General features: G+C 43.3%; 1 protein-coding gene across 8 annotated transcripts in view; it reads right to left on the reverse strand.

Moving 5' to 3' along the window:
- Positions 1-17675, reverse strand: part of mcf2la (mcf.2 cell line derived transforming sequence-like a) — a 38500-nt gene that overhangs the window by 7104 nt on the left and 13721 nt on the right. For 7 of the 8 annotated variants that reach the window (XM_029450579.1, XM_029450548.1, XM_029450556.1 and 4 more), the window contains 19 exons: positions 12512-12595; positions 10992-11106; positions 8829-8919; positions 4017-4130; positions 3775-3891; positions 3500-3649; positions 3254-3378; positions 3046-3160; positions 2841-2960; positions 2132-2323; positions 1850-2041; positions 1601-1754; positions 1423-1475; positions 1190-1269; positions 766-832; positions 561-676; positions 401-470; positions 212-304; positions 20-112 (listed from right to left, as the gene is read on the reverse strand). In XM_029450579.1, the coding sequence (XP_029306439.1) occupies positions 20-112; positions 212-304; positions 401-470; positions 561-676; positions 766-832; positions 1190-1269; positions 1423-1475; positions 1601-1754; positions 1850-2041; positions 2132-2323; positions 2841-2960; positions 3046-3160; positions 3254-3378; positions 3500-3649; positions 3775-3891; positions 4017-4130; positions 8829-8919; positions 10992-11106; positions 12512-12595 (2141 nt within the window). Of the gene's footprint in view, positions 1-19; positions 113-211; positions 305-400; positions 471-560; positions 677-765; positions 833-1189; positions 1270-1422; positions 1476-1600; positions 1755-1849; positions 2042-2131; positions 2324-2840; positions 2961-3045; positions 3161-3253; positions 3379-3499; positions 3650-3774; positions 3892-4016; positions 4131-8828; positions 8920-9837; positions 9980-10991; positions 11107-12511; positions 12596-17675 lie in introns of those variants that run through there. The other variant, XM_029450564.1, reaches the window with a different exon arrangement.

Raw genomic sequence — 17675 nt, forward strand, 5'->3', positions numbered from 1 at the left:
GTGCATGGACACGGCTCACCTTAAGCAGTAGCTGGTACTTGGTGATTCTCTGGACAGGTTTAAGGAGGTAGGAGTCCAAACCAAGTTTATGTTCCAGCTTCTTCTGGCACTCCTGGGTCACAAAACATAAACCAAAGAAGAAACTTAAGAGTTAATCGTTCTTGTAAGCCACGCGAAAAGAGAGATTTTCAGAGGAGGTGAAAGGTGAAACCTGGAAGAAGGCACAGTCAGAGCACTGTCTCCACAAGCTCTCAGAGCGAGGTTTATTCTGACAATACGCCTCGTAGATCTGCAGGTCCTTCATCTGCAGCGAGACGTAAAATGAGGTCATTGATTTGCTTTTTTAGGATTTTTATATTGGCTTTTTATAAGACCGGACCAGAGTGCAGGAAGTGCTTACCCTCTCTAAAAAGCAGCGGCCCACTAGCTCTGGGCAGTCAGTGTACGCTTCCAGCTCCTTTAGAAACGTCCTGGAGACAACATGACACAAAGGGTTAAAGTTTAGGATGCCTGTTAGCTTAGCTTAGCATAGATACTGTAAACTGTTGGGGGGAGGGTACCTCTTGTGAAACTGGTAGATTTCAGACATGTTGCCGAACAGGGTGACCTTCTTGCTCAGCAGAGTGCTGGGGATGAGGTGAGCCATGGCAGGGTTGTCCATCTCGGCTGCATAACCCTGGAGTTTCACATTACGTAAGTTACCACAACAGATTTGCTGACGTAGAGGAGAGATGCATGAACTGAAGGGATGTGACCAACACTCACCTCCAGCACGCACAGCAGCTCCTCCACATACGCTCGCTCCGTCTCCAGCAGCTCATTCATCACGTGGCTGCAACACGGGAAGTACAAATACAAACTAGGTTTCTTTCTTAAGAGGTCATTTCTGCTCAATATTTATTGTTTTATTTCTTATTTAATTAATTTACTGCCGTCTTTTTTCCGATTCCCCCATAAACACGTCATATTTAACAGATTCCCCCATAAACACTGGGTAATTACACACATTTAAGTCACACATACTGCAAGATGTTATTAAAACTATTATTACTATAATTGAATCCTTTTTATTGCTACTGAAGTACTTGTATGTTTAAATACAATTGTAAAGCTTAAAAGTGATCGAGACAAAGAACAGCATCACTACTTTCTTATCTGTGGCTCTGAGGGTGACCTTTAACCCCCTTACCGTCGAAGTACTGCCAGGTTTTCTTCTTCTTCTGAGAGAGAAGCATGTCTCATGCCACCGTTATGTAAGGGCGACTCCACCTGGACACACACACACACACACACACACACACACACACATTATAAAGTATTTGCTTTGACAAAACATCTCTTTGTGAGGAATAATTACCGCTACGTCAAAACGTTTTCTGAATATTTCAATAATCACTGCCAAACAATTGGTCACGCATTTACCCTTTTGCAGATGGCATTATCTGCAGAGTATCTTCTCTCTTTTCTCTGTTGATCTGAAGGACAGAGAGAAAACAATGATTCAATCCCTTCATACCACTAACCCCTGATTTCAAATCAAGTCTTGGTACGCCTGCTGCTCTCTTTCATTAAATCGCTTCATCTATAGATCCAGGCTTACTGGGAGAGGAGAGTGGAGACTTCACTTCAGGTCTTGGAGCTACTGGCTGGACCGGTCTGGTCTGCTTGGCGGCGAGTTTCTTCAGGCTGACGCGTCTCTTTTCAAACATCTCCTGGACGGAACTTTGCTTCTGGAAAACTCTCTCGACCTGATCCTGAAGGAGAATAAACGTGACCGAAGACATGCAGTGAATTCTCTCAAAAGGTAAACTCAATATAATTTCACACGTTAAATCCACTTCCTACTGACCCTGAGCTGAGTGGTGATCACCACCTCATACTGGCAGCAGATGGCGCTGCGGTCGGCGAGGTTGTGCAGCGACGCCGTGTCCAGGTATCGCTCCAGTTCTTGCAGAGCGGCTTCAGCTCCGTCCTGAGACTGACAGCGGTCCACTGGCTGGCTGGCCAACAGGAAGATGCCGTCCTCACACCACCGTGATGCCTGGGAGGAAATAAGTGACCCCAAAGTCTGGCAAAAGTTCCTCCTTCTATAACGTAACCCATGCACACACATTCTGACCCACACTCGTACCTTCTCCAGAGCGTGGAGGAGCTCCATCGCCCTGAGCAGGAGGCTCTTCTTGCTCCTCAGAGTGGAGCTGATCTCCTCGCACACTCCTCTCAGCTCGCTGCACTTCGGCCTGATGGAGTCCTCGGCATAGTGGGAATTTTCTATCAACATGTCTCCTTCACTGGCCAGGGACAGAGCGCGGTCTAGTGCGTCCTATTGAAACAAATGATCAGAATTTAATTTAGGATACATGGAGAATACAGGCTTGTCAGGGAACAGCAGTGGACACTCAATCACTGACAATAAATCAACCTCCTCTCGTCAACTCCCTATAGGTAGAGTGTTCATTACTTAATGCTGCATGGAGTGGGACACATACTGTGTCAGAGATCCAAATCTTTACGGATTTTTAGGATCAATATTTCCACATGTGAAGCTTTTACTCTGTGCCATGTTACATTTATAGGGGCTAAAACATAGCTAAGGTTGAAACCACATAATAAATATCAGCCTAATGCATTATTATATTGGTCCAATCCACACACAGGCTCCACCTCCACCTCTTCCTCACATCCATTTCCACTAAGTAGGGGACAGAGCAGGACATCACATTGATTATATCATCAGCCATATGGCTTCAAGGATGCATCAAAGGTGAAAGTGTAAAGCTCCTGTTTTCTGCTCCATGTGAGTCGCAGGATGAGTGTGTGTGTGTGTGTGTGTGTCTTACACAGGCCTTGTCCTCATGGCCGCTGAGCTCTCGCAGGACGTGCTCAGCATGGGCGGGGCTTACGCTGACCTCAGAGAAACCGGACAACCGCTCCGATGTTACGTCAAGCTGGGCGCGCACCTACGAACACGCACATGTCAGGTTACATGAGCACATGTGACCTTACCGATTTGTGCAAAACTACACTTCCCATAATGCAACTCACTTCACGGAAGTGCTTTTCAAAGTGGCGGAGCTGTAGACACTGTTCCAGCTTGGTGCTGTGACGCTCCCAGAAATCATCGAATGCAGTCTCCGTTTCGTCCAGCTGAGCCAGGAGTCTGAGGGAACAAGAAGGGAGGAGAGAGGATTTATTCATGCCTTCAGGGACAACTTCCTCATCTCGTTATGTTTCCAATCATCCCTTCTTCTACCTTTCTACAGTCGCTAAGTTTTCCAGTTCATCGTAGGTCATGCGGTATTCAGGATCCGTCTGTAGAGGCTCGTTTATACACTCCAACAGGCGTCCCCCTTGAGACAGCGCCACCTGCAGGTCCTCCTGGGAAAAAACGTTTTCTTCAATACAGAAGCTTTTCACCAAATATATATGAGAGAAGGAAGGGAACCCACAAAGGGACATATGGGTGGTTGACATGTAAGGAAAAGACGGAAAATCTGACCTTCATTTTATCTTTCTTCAGAGTGTGTGTGTGCAGTAGGTTGGTCGTGGCCTCGGCATCGTTGGGTAATTCTGTCTCTGCGAGCTCAGTGCCAAACGCCTGCAGGGTCTGAGCTGTGGTCTTCACCATGAGGGCGAATGCCTCGATCGCCTGCGGAGGAAACATTCAGCGTACGTATGAATGCAAAGCGCAAAGTGTCCTTTCTGAAAATTGCAATATAAATAAAGTTTGTAATTTTATTATTATACTTTTTTTAAACGTGTGTGTGTACATACAGTGCGGTGTGAGATCCAGCTGTCGTGGCAGTATTCCTGCGTGCCTCCCAGCTCTGTGGTCAGTTGTCCTGGGTCGATATAGGCATGGAGCTCAGTCACTGAACTCAGCATCACCACCTGATAAAACAAACAATCCACCGATTACATAAAGCATTATCTGTTAAAGGACCAGCCTAAAGAACTTACAAGACCCATTATGTCATAATAAATAAAGGAAATAAAGAAGGAAAGAGAAGTCATACCTTCATTTTGAACTCATCCCTGTTGTACCTGAACAGGAAGTCTGACAGAGTCCGCTGGAGCAAAGTAGTGGGACGCAACACCAGAACCAAGTGTAAGTTCCCTGGAAATGAACCCTGAGAGACAGAAAGAGGAGGCAGAAGAGTGTTTATTAATCTAATCGCATGTGTGTCTTGCATCAATTTCATCTAGTGGCAACAAGATGCCAGGTTTGATTAATACAGCTGCCTTCTTTACTACTACAGTCATTTATTGTGAGGGTTAGCCCACAGCTGTCCCTACGCTGCAATCCTGAACCACAAAGAGCTTTTCCTGGGATTTCATGTCTCGTAAATCTCCTGCAAATCTTCACAGTTGTTCCCTTGTTGCACCTTCCGTCTAGAAATGAGTGACAATAAGGTAAATTAGTCCTGTGGCTTTGGGAGTAACCGCAGCTTTCTTCTCTCCACCTCCACACACCAACCGGTTCGAAGCGTAGAATTGCCTTTACACAGACAACAGCCCAAGAGGCCACTCAGCTGAAAGGCTGGATCGGTTATAAAGCTTCCTCTAAAAACCTTGGGTGAAGTGCTCCACCCTGTTAGGCTTCATAAATCAATGTAGGCTGACATGTTAACTCTCTCTCACACTCACACAGGGCCAGAGGCAAGCTGAGAGATGTGTGACAAGCTCATTAAATCCTCGGCGTTGCCATAAATAAAGTGGGAAAAAAAGAGCAGGGATATTGTGGAAAACATTGAACATATTCAAGACGTATGAAGCTGGATCTCCTCAAAATAAATAAAATCATCCTGCTTTTTTGTTGATTACATTTGAGCAGTAATGGTGCGTGCTGAGCTCTGCGGCTCCAAACAACCAAGAATAGCAACAACAGTGCAGCCTGAAGAGATTTTAACCCATTTTAGAGGGATTTTATTGCACATGTGAGGAGACAACATAGTAACTGGTTTCCACAATCTCTACAAAATGGTGCCACCCACCGCCTGCATCCATCATCGTCACCACGACACCGATATTCATCAGAATCACATATAAACAGGCACGAGCGCCCTGATAGAATCCGTAGATAAAGACCGTACAGGGCTCTCACACACACACACAAGTCATGAAATGCCTGCACGGCGTTGTCATGGAAACCACTCTCCTCGGAAAACGCACGGAGCGAGATGGAGAGTGCATGACGGGACGTGAGCGAGAGAGATGATACAGAGAGAGGCAAAGAGCGACAGAGAGGAACTGATGTCTGTCACACACACACACACACACACACACACACTCTACATCCTTTCCAATTTCCACCCAAACTGACGGCGTATATTTAAAAAAACTAAACATTATTTGCGCTCCAATTACAGCAAATCTAAAAGTAGAATATTTGTAATTCAGAGCGTAAATTAGACAGAAATATAAAAGCAAAGTCTGTTTTAAAATATATCTGTAATCAGAATCCATTAAATTCAATAAACCCTGAGAGGTCATGGTTTGATTTGTGCCTCCGCATTAACATGATAATACACAATCTGCTCAGTGCATCCCCCTGACAGATGAACACAGACATGCTAATGTGCACACACATCCCCTGGACACACACTTATACACACACACACACACACACACCGCACACTTCTCACAGATAAAAAGAAGCACACATAAATAAATGATTAGGATTAGTATATAATTATCTGTTGACCAGGGTGATTTATATTCTTCCGGGGAGGAAAACCACTCGACGTGTCCACTAATGACATCCACATTGTTCTCCTGGGAGTTGGATTAAAACACATGCTCAAACCCCCTTTGTCTGTATCACTGCTTTTGCTTTTGGACATAAAAAAGGGTCCAAATTATGACAAAGAGATATAGGGGAGGCTGCTGTACTAGACCTGCTTTTTATTTTAAATGAAGCCTCTCCTTTGCACCAGCTGATAGAGCCGTCTGTGTCTTAACCCTGCAGCGATGTCCCTGTATGCTTCAATAACTGCATATGCATCACCCTAAATCACGAAGACTGCCTGCAACAATCGTTTGACTACAAAAGCATGTGTATTCTGTTTGCCCTCATTAAATTCTGGTATTTGTTTGGTGGATCTACGGTGAGACTGTGGAGTAAATGTGGAGGAGTAAGTAGAAGCCTGTTGTTAAGACATCCAGAAAAGACACAGAAAGTTTCAGCAGGTGTTCAGCCTCTATAGTGCATCACAGTGTGCGAGACTGAAACTGGTCAGACAACCAACATGGCAGTGTGAGCATCTGTGCATGTGCTGTACCCTAATCTGCTGTACATGACAATACTGCCCACTCCTTTGTTTTTCACTTGGCGGGGAAACCAGCAAATGGTAACGTGCGACCTTGAACGGCCTTGATGAGCAGAACGCCTCACGGGTAGACGAACGACCTTCATTCTCCAGTAAGGCAGAGTGTCATTGGCTGATGGACAAAGCAGGCGTTGCCTAAGGAGGACACCCACCGTAGGGGATGGAAGTGAGGGGACCGAGGAGGAGAGCACCACCTGCTCCTCATGCTTTCAGGTTATTAAGTTAACCTGCTTCCATCATGGACACAATTCTGCTCCTCCTACATGAAACCTGCAAAGGATTTAACGCTGCAACACCTGCTGCATCTTTGTAAGTGTGACTTCTATGTAAAGAGGGCATATCATGCACACTTTCAGGTTCATACTCGTACTAGAACAGGTTCACATGCATTAATATTCAAAAAACACAAATTCCGCCTCCGTCTGAAACGCTGCATTTTAGAACCTGTCTCTTTAAACCTGCTCTGATTGGTCAGCGTTTCTGGACGGTTTCTGAATACGTGTGCATTTCTCCGGTGATTGACCGTTTTGATACTTTCATTACATTTGAATAATATGGGACCTTTAAGGATCTTGCGATAGACTAAATAAGGACTTTGCTTAGAAAATCTAGATTTAAGAAGCTTTTGTCACCAGAATCTGCTTTACATGAAGTATAGTTATGTTTTTTATTTATTTATTCCACATTGTTCTTTTTATGTCATCTGCGTGCAACGTTTCCGTTTGTGTTGATGGCCCTTTGAATGCTTTGACTTCCCCCAAAACATAACAGGTGAAGTATAGTTGCATCAATAAATCACGACTGCAATTACAGTCAACAAAAGAGTATCAGGTAAATCTGTAGTAACCTCAACCATGTTCATTGTTTCAACAATAGATTAAATAATATGCTTTTCAGCAAATATAGCTGGAAATAAAAAACACAGCGTTCCCACGTTTTGAATGTTACTCTTCAAAGTGCAAGTGGGGGACGAGGAGACGACTCCAAGGAGCAAAGAGACGGTACGAACACAAAAGCAGAACAAAGAAGTGAAGGGATGGATGGAAAAGAGAGAGAGGAGATCAGCAGAGGGAGACAGTATCAGTGTGTTGGTATAAAAGTGAATAAGCGGAATTCTTTTGTCGTTTCACAAAGGATAATTGGTCATTGAGGAAAAACATAAATTGATGTTGAATATAAAAAAGGACTTTGGTTGAGAGTTTGGGGAAGTTTTCTGAATCAATATCAATTTCTCCTTAACATTTATTTGCCTGGAAAAAAAACCACCTAATTCCATGCATCTTCTGTTTTCTTCTTCTGTAAAACAAAAGAGACGACTGCCATCAGTGCAACGTCCCTTTCAAGGACATGGACTGGGCCAATGGACTGGATTAAGATAATGAACAATGGTCCATCGTGATCGGTGGGGGAGTGTGCCGAGTGTGCAGATGTTTGTGTGTACAGGTTAAAGGGACTTGGTGGAGTCATTATGAAGCATGAGCTGCACAATGGTTTATTGTTACAGTGGGGATAGTTCCTTAGAAATACCACGGAAACACCATTAGATTTGATTATAATCAGTGTCCAATTAGCATATATTAGCATACATCTGCATATATTGAACATGCTAAGTGGTGTAATACAAGATGAGCATCTTAACGACAGATGTGTTTGGGGAAGCTGGTTAATCATGATGCAAAGCTGGAGTACAACAATCCAGGAGGCTGCTAGAGTGAATTTAAACTCAAATATATCACAAGGACAGTCTGGACACCTCACGCTAGTCACACATTTCTTTCAGACGAGTTTCCTTTTCTCCTTTTAAACATTTTTTATATAAAAAGGGTCTTGGAGTGCAGAGATTCTCAAGTCTGTCTGATGTAAATCATCTCCTCTACTGCTCAGACTCGCTGCCGTTTTATTTTCCTGTTCACGATTCCCTTTCCACCTTTTTAAGCATTCCCATGGATCCCTTCTCTTTCCCGCCGCTGCCTCTTCATCTCAGAGAGGAGTGAGAGTTTCACACTGTCCAAGGAGAAGTAGGCTACGAGGCTAATGGCACAATTACAGAATCAGACTGACGGCTCACACGGTTTGGACTTTCCACGTCTAACAGGACGGTATCTCATCCCCCATGCACACACCGTGTTCACACGTGAGAACCCACCACCCACTCCAACACAACAAGCTATTTTTAGCTCCTCCCCTGCTTCATTTCAACATGTGCATACATATTATACAACTAAAGACACATACATAATGTACAGTTAGTACAAGCTAGCACACGGAAGATCAAAACATCCATTACACTAAGTGGGGACAACCCAAATTACACACACACACACACACAGCTGACACCAGCAACTGCAGACCACAGATCCACGTGTAAACAAGCATTAGCGCGTGCAGAGTGATGCACACAGCCCGAAACAGACGTTTGTAGTCGTCAAGAGGTACTTCATCAGCAAATGATGCACACAAACAAACTGATCCAGTGCACAAACACACACACACACTTACTGCGATGCGGAGCAGGGTAGCCCTGACGGCAGCCCATCGGTCCAGTCGTCTGTCGATGACCAGGATGAAACCCACTCCTGATGCTGCAACGCTGCAGGAGAACAGCACACACTGTTATTACCAGGGGGAACACTTTTCTATGAGTGTGTGTGTGTGTGTTTGTATAGAAGCTGAAATCAAGCTCTCCCAGTCGTTAGACATCAGGTCAAGGTGAGGACTAGGAATAGATTCATGACCCTCTAATTATATCCATCAGGTTTTATCTTAATCACAGAAAATATACTTTGCAATCCTCAAAACAGTTTTTCAATCACAAATGACTGATAATCCTGCACTGCATTTCCCAGAGATCAACAGTGATGTGATTCTGATCATTTTCAGTAAAGGACTGCAGTGAAGTGCTGCCAGTCACTGCCCGATGAAGCTTTCATTCACTATCACCCGGTCAAACCTGACACATAACAGCATATATATATATATATATATATATATAACTAAATAATAAATAAATAAATATAAAAAGACTTCAGTGTCTTTCCATCAGGAGGAGAAGATTACTGGGAGATTAAAAAGGAAAGGTTACAACCTTTTTTAACAACCGTCTGTGGTAATCATCTGTCATCAGTGATGATTATGAGACACTTGTGATTACCATGGCAACCTTGGTTCTGCGAAAATGTGTGTGTGTGTGTGTGTGAAAATCCTGCCATCCATTCCACAGGCAGTGCCATATGTGGCAACCTCATTAAGCTAATGTGTGTGTGTGTGTGTGTATGTATGTGTGTGTGTGTGTGTGAATGCAGTATTTCCAGCAAAGGTCCTGCAGGACAAATCGACATGCACACCTAAACACACAAGTAAAACGGGCTAAAGCACACACACACACACACACACACACACACAAGGGCCAGCATAGCAATACTGCTGAGTGAGTCCATCTGGGCGTTATTATTAGCCAATTTCCATCATCACACACAGACATATTAAGAAAATGTACACACTACACTACCCAGTGAACGCTGCAACATAAAATCCTCAATTCATCTCGACTGGAAAAAATAATCGGACCACATGAATGAACCGGCTGAGAATCTGAGGAAAATCTTTGCGGTTCCACGACAAAAAAAGAAGAAGAATTTCCTTAATATCCCATTGTTAGCATCCAGCAATAATCCATTCCTCCTGAAGGTTTCCTTATTCCGTTGTTGTCAGTGTCCGATTCCTGCATCCAAAATTATTTGTTTGCAGCTTGCGGATTGAAAAAGGTGCCCGTACACATCCTTAAAGAGCATCTCCCTCCTCCTCTCCTTCCTCCTCTCCCTTCTCCCTCTGCTTCTCCACCACCTGCCTCCCATCCTCAGCCAATTAAAACCAAGCCCTGCGTCTTGCTGTTCTCCAACAGCCAATCAGAGCGCAGAGTGCAGCCGATTGGCAGCTGGGTGCAAATAGCTGGTGGGGAGAAAGGGAGGGGACTCGGAGGGGGGTGTGATATAAAAGGTGATGAGCCACAAAAAAAAATAAAAAATGCCGCCATGACACACACACTAGTAGATTTGTATATAGATGCATACATCTCCATCCTTTCTCCTCCACTTAATTATGTGTGTGTGTGTATGCATGAGTATGTGTGTGAAGGGAGTGCAGCGCTCAGCAGTAAGAGAGGTTGAAGAAAGAGAGGGGAGGGGAGAGGGAGGAGGGACAGAGAGAGGGAGGAGGGAATAAAGGAGGAGAGGAGGATAAAGGGCAGAGAGAGAAAAAAGACATGTATATAATGTTTTATCTTGAATTAAATTAGAAAATACTAATTGTGTTACATTTAACCTTCTTTTGAGGGGTAGTTTGTTTTAAAACATTATATCTAAAACCTCTCAACCTAGAATTTGTTATGACTTATCTCTCATTCTCAAAATATCTTCTCCTGCAATCTTCCATTCTCTCTAAAAATCCATTTTTGATGTCTTTTGTAGCTCTTTCCTTGTGGCAGCAGGCCCTTGGTATTGTGCTGCCATCTGTTGGCTCCACGTGGTATTGCACCTCCACAAATTGGCCAGATTCTCTTCACAGTTTGTGTGTCGTCAAAGCAAATGAAGCTGCACAAAAGATGTTGTGTGTGTATGCGTGTGTGTGTGTGTGTGTGTGTGTGTGTGTGTGTGTGATGCTAACCTGGGGATGCCGCTGAGGTAGCCGAGGACATTTTGGACTTCTTCCTCCTCCAGCTCGTTAAAGTCTGGGAATTCTGGGAGGACGATGATGGGGTTGCCGTTCATCCCGCGGCCCCCTGGAGACACAAAGGTCAGGGAGACAGAAACAGAGCGGTACATGATGAAGATAACTTATGATTAAAGGTCAAACAAGTGAAAATATGACAGTTTTGGCCCTTATTTGTAGCTTTATTCTCAATTTCTTCTAATCCTTTTTATTCACCGGATTCTTAAAGTCTTCAAAATTCAATTAAAAAAATTGTTTTCACACAAATTATATACACACACACACACACACACACACACACACACACACACATAATACAATCGAGCTAAAACAAAAGTATAAAATCAAAAGGGCCCCACACACACACACACACACACACACACACACACACAGACAGACACACACACTAGGTCTTCTCTTTCGTTGGTGGGTCAAGTTGCAAAGCAGATCATCGTGGTGATGAATTATTCACACGCCGTCACTGGGCAGGCATTATTGTCATGGTAACCCAACACAGTGGCCTAAGTGTGTGTTTCTGTGTGTGTGTGTATATGCACACATTTGTCTGAGTGTGCTTGTTTGCGTAAGATTTAAATAAAAACTTTTCGTGAGAACTTTACTTTACAAAGACAAGTGGAAGAACTATAATATGTGTCAACTTGTCTTTCTAGAATTAGACATTTAAACATCAACAGAAGAAGAAAGACAGCAATTAAACTAGAAGAATGATAAACATAAAAGCTAAACATCAAAATGATGTTTATGTCTAGGAAATGAAGGAGCTGAGTGAGAAGTGAGACATATTTGGCAACACAAGCCGCACGGAGACAGGTTCAATAAGTGAATGCTGCTAAAGCTGCAGCACAGAGGGCAGGGCCTCTAATACACCTCACTTAAATACAGTTTAAACCACACACATATATAAACAGAACTTTAACATCAAGGCAAGCTTTCAATAGATCTGACGGATTGAAAGAGAGAAAATCTGGTAAAAGGAAGCAACAGGAGGAAATTTAGAGTAAAACAAGTGGAAGTAGTGAGAGGAGTTAAATAACTTTATATATTTCAAGACCAATGCGTTACTTGAATGTGTTTTTGCACCAACAACCCACTTCTCTAATCTAATCTAATCCATACTGCCTATTGGAAAGGAAAGAAACAACAAGATCTATCTGGGGTCACTAGTTCATCCTGAAGTTTACTTCACTTTAAGTCTAACACAATAATTCAACAGTAACACATCGTTTTGCTTAATTAAATTTGTTAAGCTCATTCAAAATGTTGGGTCTATTTGCACTTTTAGAAAAAACTGCTCGCAAATGTTTGTTTAGAGTTGCAGTAACTTTGTTCAATTTGCTTAAATTGAGAATCTCTTGCGAGAATGACACGAGAAAACACAGCTGACTGTATCTGGCTCACGCAGTACCCCCCCCCCCCCCCATGTGTACCGGTCAGGAGACAGAAATCAAACCCACCTGGCAGGATGGCAAACTGTTTCTGGAGTTCAGAGCCGATTTCTGCTGCACACAGAGGACCGTCCTCCCTCAGCAGGATGTCATCTGAGGAAAAAGAGAGAGGGATGGAGATCTGTTTATTAGATGGTAATGTCTCCGCACACAGAACCCATCGTTATTATCACCCCCCCCCCCCCCCATAAAGCGGGCGGACAAACGGCTGGCAGTTACAAACGTTACAAATGGGATCAGATGACCGAGAAGTTAATTCAGGCTGTGTGGGAGTGTTGTGGCCGATTAACCACATTCGGATATGGAGCCAATAATCCGGTGTCACCCATTATGGTCTTTATAGTGAACAGCTGACCTTTTTATTACAGATAATTCAATCAAGTGCATATAACATCAACTTGTTGGCTAGCTATTGGTGTCCAACTTTGTAGCAATTGCCTTGTAACATTTATTATTCTAACAGAACGTATACTATATTGATTTAAGGACTGATTAACTCCTTTATATATTTGTTATATATGTATGATCACTTCAACTGGAAACAAGGGGAGGAAGTGGGAAGAAATGAGAAAAGATGGGAATAAAGAGAATATCGAAAGAGGAAAGAAATCCAAAGAGGGGAAAGCGACGTAAACTGCATTTAGATTTCCTCCTCTCTCCGGCCAAGCTGGATTAAAGTAATCTCATTTAGCCCTTTGAGACGTGTACAGACAGAGAAATATAGAGAAAGAGAAGAAGAAAAAAAAAAAGCATTCTCCCCCATCCATTCTTTTTGCAATGTGTGACCCATGTATGCCAAACACAAGGAAAATAAAGGCTGGCACTGTGAGTGGTGTGAGGGGAGTGTGGCAAGGTTTCCAAGCAGTATGGTAGGACTGGCAGCGAGAGGCATTAATTACTATCTAAGTGCAAACCCAGCAAACTGTTCATATTTTAGAAAAGCCCCCCCCCCCACACACACACACCAGAGCAGCTCTGGCTGATTATAAGGCTCCAACGTTGTTTTAAGAGCATCACCGTCTTGTTTTATGTGCAGAAATTGATACCAGAATGCTGTTTTCATTCAATTCAATATCTTTTAAGAGGTATTCTGCAAGATCCGAGGCCACTGTTTTCAGCTCCATATGATGAAGAAACCCGACAGATTAAGAGCTTAGATCCTCAGTAATGCTACATACAGTGTGTCAGCACACCAGAGGCTAGACAGTGACTCACGCCGCATACTGTAAGGTCTCATGTGTAGTCCACACTTAGCAGCATGTGTGAGAGTGCGGGCCGCCGTTTACTATTAAACACAAAATACATGTAGTTGTGGTCAGGAAGGAACCTATTATACTGGAGGTGTACAGCACTGGATGACACACACACGCGCACACACACACACATCATCTCTTGAAGGAGAACAGAAGAGGAAGATGGGGAATCAGGAAGGAAGGGAAGAAATGAGTGAGGGATGTAAAAAAGGAAATAAATCATCATGCAAAAAAAGGAACAAACTGAAGAAGAAAAACTAGGAAAGAAGAAGTGAAAGAAGAGTCCAAAAGAGGACACATGTTTAAATCTGGATACAGTTTAGAGGGGGTTTACGTGGAGCTAATGCAGGTCCACTTTATTTGACTTTGACAGACAACAGAGCTTCCAGCTAAGTCGACCAGCCTGTAATTTAACCGATACTCTACCATAATTAGCAGAAACTAGAAAGGAGGACGAGATGGGAAGGGAGGATGTGTTTTGGGAATGTAAAAAGCTCTATTAAAAACACAATGGATACAGCCTAACACGAGATCGTGTGTTAGAAATGCTCAGGCTGTGTGTGAGCAAGTGTGTTGTGTCATATGTCCGGAGTGTGTGTTTCAGTGTGTCGTAGTGCCAGCTGTCAGTTCAGTGTGTCAGGCAGTAAGCTCGGGTTAAGACCCAAACGTCTGGAGCCAGACATGTGCAGCCAGCGCTCTCCGACTACTGTATCTACGCAAATGTGCGTCTTTGACCTCAAAGACTTAAACCCATCAGTCATTATGACATGGAGGCAGACGCTCACCGTTTACACACTACTACAACACTGTCCTTGAGTAACAAGCTCATCTTAATCTTTATTAAATTAACTGTCTGACCCAGCAGCTAACATCACCATGGCAACCTTTAATTGCAGGTGGGAACACGCAGCTGACGGAGATTAGCTAATTAGACCTTTCACCACTTTTACCACTCTGCTCCTCAGAGTCCCTACAGATAAAGACTTTAATGCCACTCAGAATAACATTAAAGACCAACTTTACGACGTTTTTAGTGTCAATTTTGTCCAAATGTTTATTTTAACATAAAGCGGACTTATTTGTTCAAGTGAAAAAGTTAAATGATGATCTACTTTCTAGAGTGAAACACATGGAAACCAAAACCAAACCATGAGGGTTGATAACTGCGCTATCCTAATGACGTTAATGTGAGAGGCATTAGGTCAATTATCGTAAAAATATAGATTTGATATTGCAATGTCAGAAAAAATAATTAATAATTAATACAAATATGAAGGGACGTGGAGGTTTGTTTGTACACGAACATACAAACAGACATGATATAGTAGCCACTGGATCAGTTACATTGTAAATATTATAACATTTATAGGAAATAAATATACTATTGGAAAAACAACAATTTGAATCTCAAGTTGTAACATCCCAACCCCACTATGGGGGTGAATGGTGCACACACACATATCAGACATTCAGGCGTCGGGCTGCTTTTCACTGGTGCTGAAACTCCAAAACTCCCTGCTTTGTCCTCAGTCCAATGAATGAAAATAAACTATAGCGGCTCGGCTGCAAGTGAACCCCTTTGCCCACCAACACACACACACACACACACACACACACACACACTGGAAGTGGGGCAATGCAGCCAAACACAAATAGTGATTATGGGGGGCCTAGAAAGAATGTCCCTCCGCCTCCTCGTACCCTTCCCCCAAACCCTGATACCCCTTCACCATTTCATTCATCCTTTTTTTCAGGGGCTTAGCTGAGGGGCAAACGGATACATAACCCAACTATCTGTCCATTAAAGCTAAAAAATGACGGCGTTCATCTTTATCAGGGTCACTTTGGCTCTATCTGCATTTCTACTCGGCCGTTAGATCTACTTTCACGTCCAACAGCTAATGCAATTATATGTTTAATAAATTGTATTTTCAGGATTTACATGAGAGTCAAACTCGACGACAAGTAAAAGCCAACTGAGTTGAACCGGTTCTTAAGTGTCTCCAGCTGAATGCTGTTTGTGTGTGTCTGTATGTGTGAGAGAGGATTTAGAGAGGTGAAAAGATAGAGGCGAGGGGGGGGGGGGGGGGGGGAGGAGGAGGGGAATGAGGCAGTCGGAAAGAAAAAGGAGCGTAGAGGTGCTCTCGTCTCAATAGGATGAAACGGAGGACAGGGTTTCTTTACACATGCCTACATATTTAATGTGTTGGCCTGGTGCTAGTTGATACTGTGGATGTGTTTGCTCTGGGTCAACAGCAGTACCACACTTTACTGTAAAACTTTACTGTCTTCATTCCCAATGTTGATCCAAGTTTCAACAATTGCTAAAAATCTCTGTTCTTGTAGAGCTGCAACAAATAGTCGATTCATTGATTTGTTGATTGACAGAAAATGAAATGCCAACTGTTTTGATAATCAAATAATAGTCACAGGTACAGGTGAAAAGATAAACAAAAGAACGTCTTTATTCAATTTATTTTGTGACTTATTTTTAAAATCACAAAATAAATGAATCACTTATTTCTAAGGAACTTATGATCTCTGCTAAACACACGATTTAAAGAGGTGCTTTTGCACTTCGTATCGTGCATAAAGCTTAAACAATGAGGGTTAAACTAATGAATCGATACGTGAAATCACGAGGCCAGTATTGGTCTTACTAAATAATGTAAAGTATTGACATTCAAACAGCACGATGATCTGAAATACCACCGTCACCGCCAACACTCCTTTACGATGTCATTTGTGAAACACACTTTAGTAAGGTCACTACTTTGAGGTGAAAAAGAGGCAACCGCCCAATTAAGTCTCATGAAGGTACAGTCCATTGCGCACACACAAAGCATGGTCTACTGTCTCGCTCGCAGCACCTCCGCCTCTTCCTTTGTTCTGCAGTCATGTTCCTGCAGGTTTTCATTGCTAAACACACATTTTCAGTTCAAAGACGGCAGCCAGCTGTTCTCTGGTGGTTAATGGCTGCCAGTGCTGGTGTGCTGGTCAAAGTTCAAAGCCACAGGAAGCTGAAGAGCTGTCTGATGTTCACACAAACACACACACTCACACAGGACCCTGGCTGAGGACTATGCAAACAAAAACAAGCATGACATGGTTGCACATGGAGGTGCACCAACACACAGAAAGAAGCTCAGATATACAGAAACAGACACACAATGCAGGCATTGAGAAAAATTGGAAGTTCTCATCAAAATTATAATTATTAGTATGTATGCAGATGACAACAACAGGCATGTATCCCAAGCTATAACACAAGTGCCATATAGGAGTAAATTGTGATGTGGAGTTTGTCTTATGAGCTAAGATATCGATCCAGCCTCATGATATGGCATCATAAAAGTCGAGCATCAAGACGCTCGTAAGACAGACGTCTCGCACTCCGGCGTCACCGAGAGCTTCAGCCCTCCATCTGCTGCTCTGGTATGCACCAAATGGAAAGGACCGACTTGGAATGTAGACTTGAAGGCACTAGGTTGGAGAAACGAGGTTTGTGTGTGTGTGTGTTTGTGTGTGTGTGTGGGGAGGGAGTGCCAGCGGGGTTAAAAGTTGTTGCGTTGGTATCAAATGCCAGCAGGAAGATGGTCAGCTGCATTGGGTGTATTTGCATATAGAGAAGCAAGGATTTGCCAGCCGCTCTGCAGCTGTGTGTGTGTGAGTGTGTGAGTGTGAGTGTGAGTGCGTGTACTTGTGTGAGGGAATCTGAGCTCTATTATCTGGTATTATAGTCTCCAAAGCTCCATCTGTCACTGCTGTGGGGTATCTGACATACACAAGACAGGCGCAACACACACACACACACACACACACACACACCCCCACATACACACCATGCCAAACAACAACTGGGTCAAAAAACGGCAGCCAGACGATCGTTAAAATATTACTGATGGTCACGTGAGTTCGAC

This window comes from Cottoperca gobio, chromosome 2, assembly GCF_900634415.1.
Source record: "Cottoperca gobio chromosome 2, fCotGob3.1, whole genome shotgun sequence".
Classification (NCBI taxonomy): Eukaryota; Metazoa; Chordata; class Actinopteri; order Perciformes; family Bovichtidae; genus Cottoperca; species Cottoperca gobio.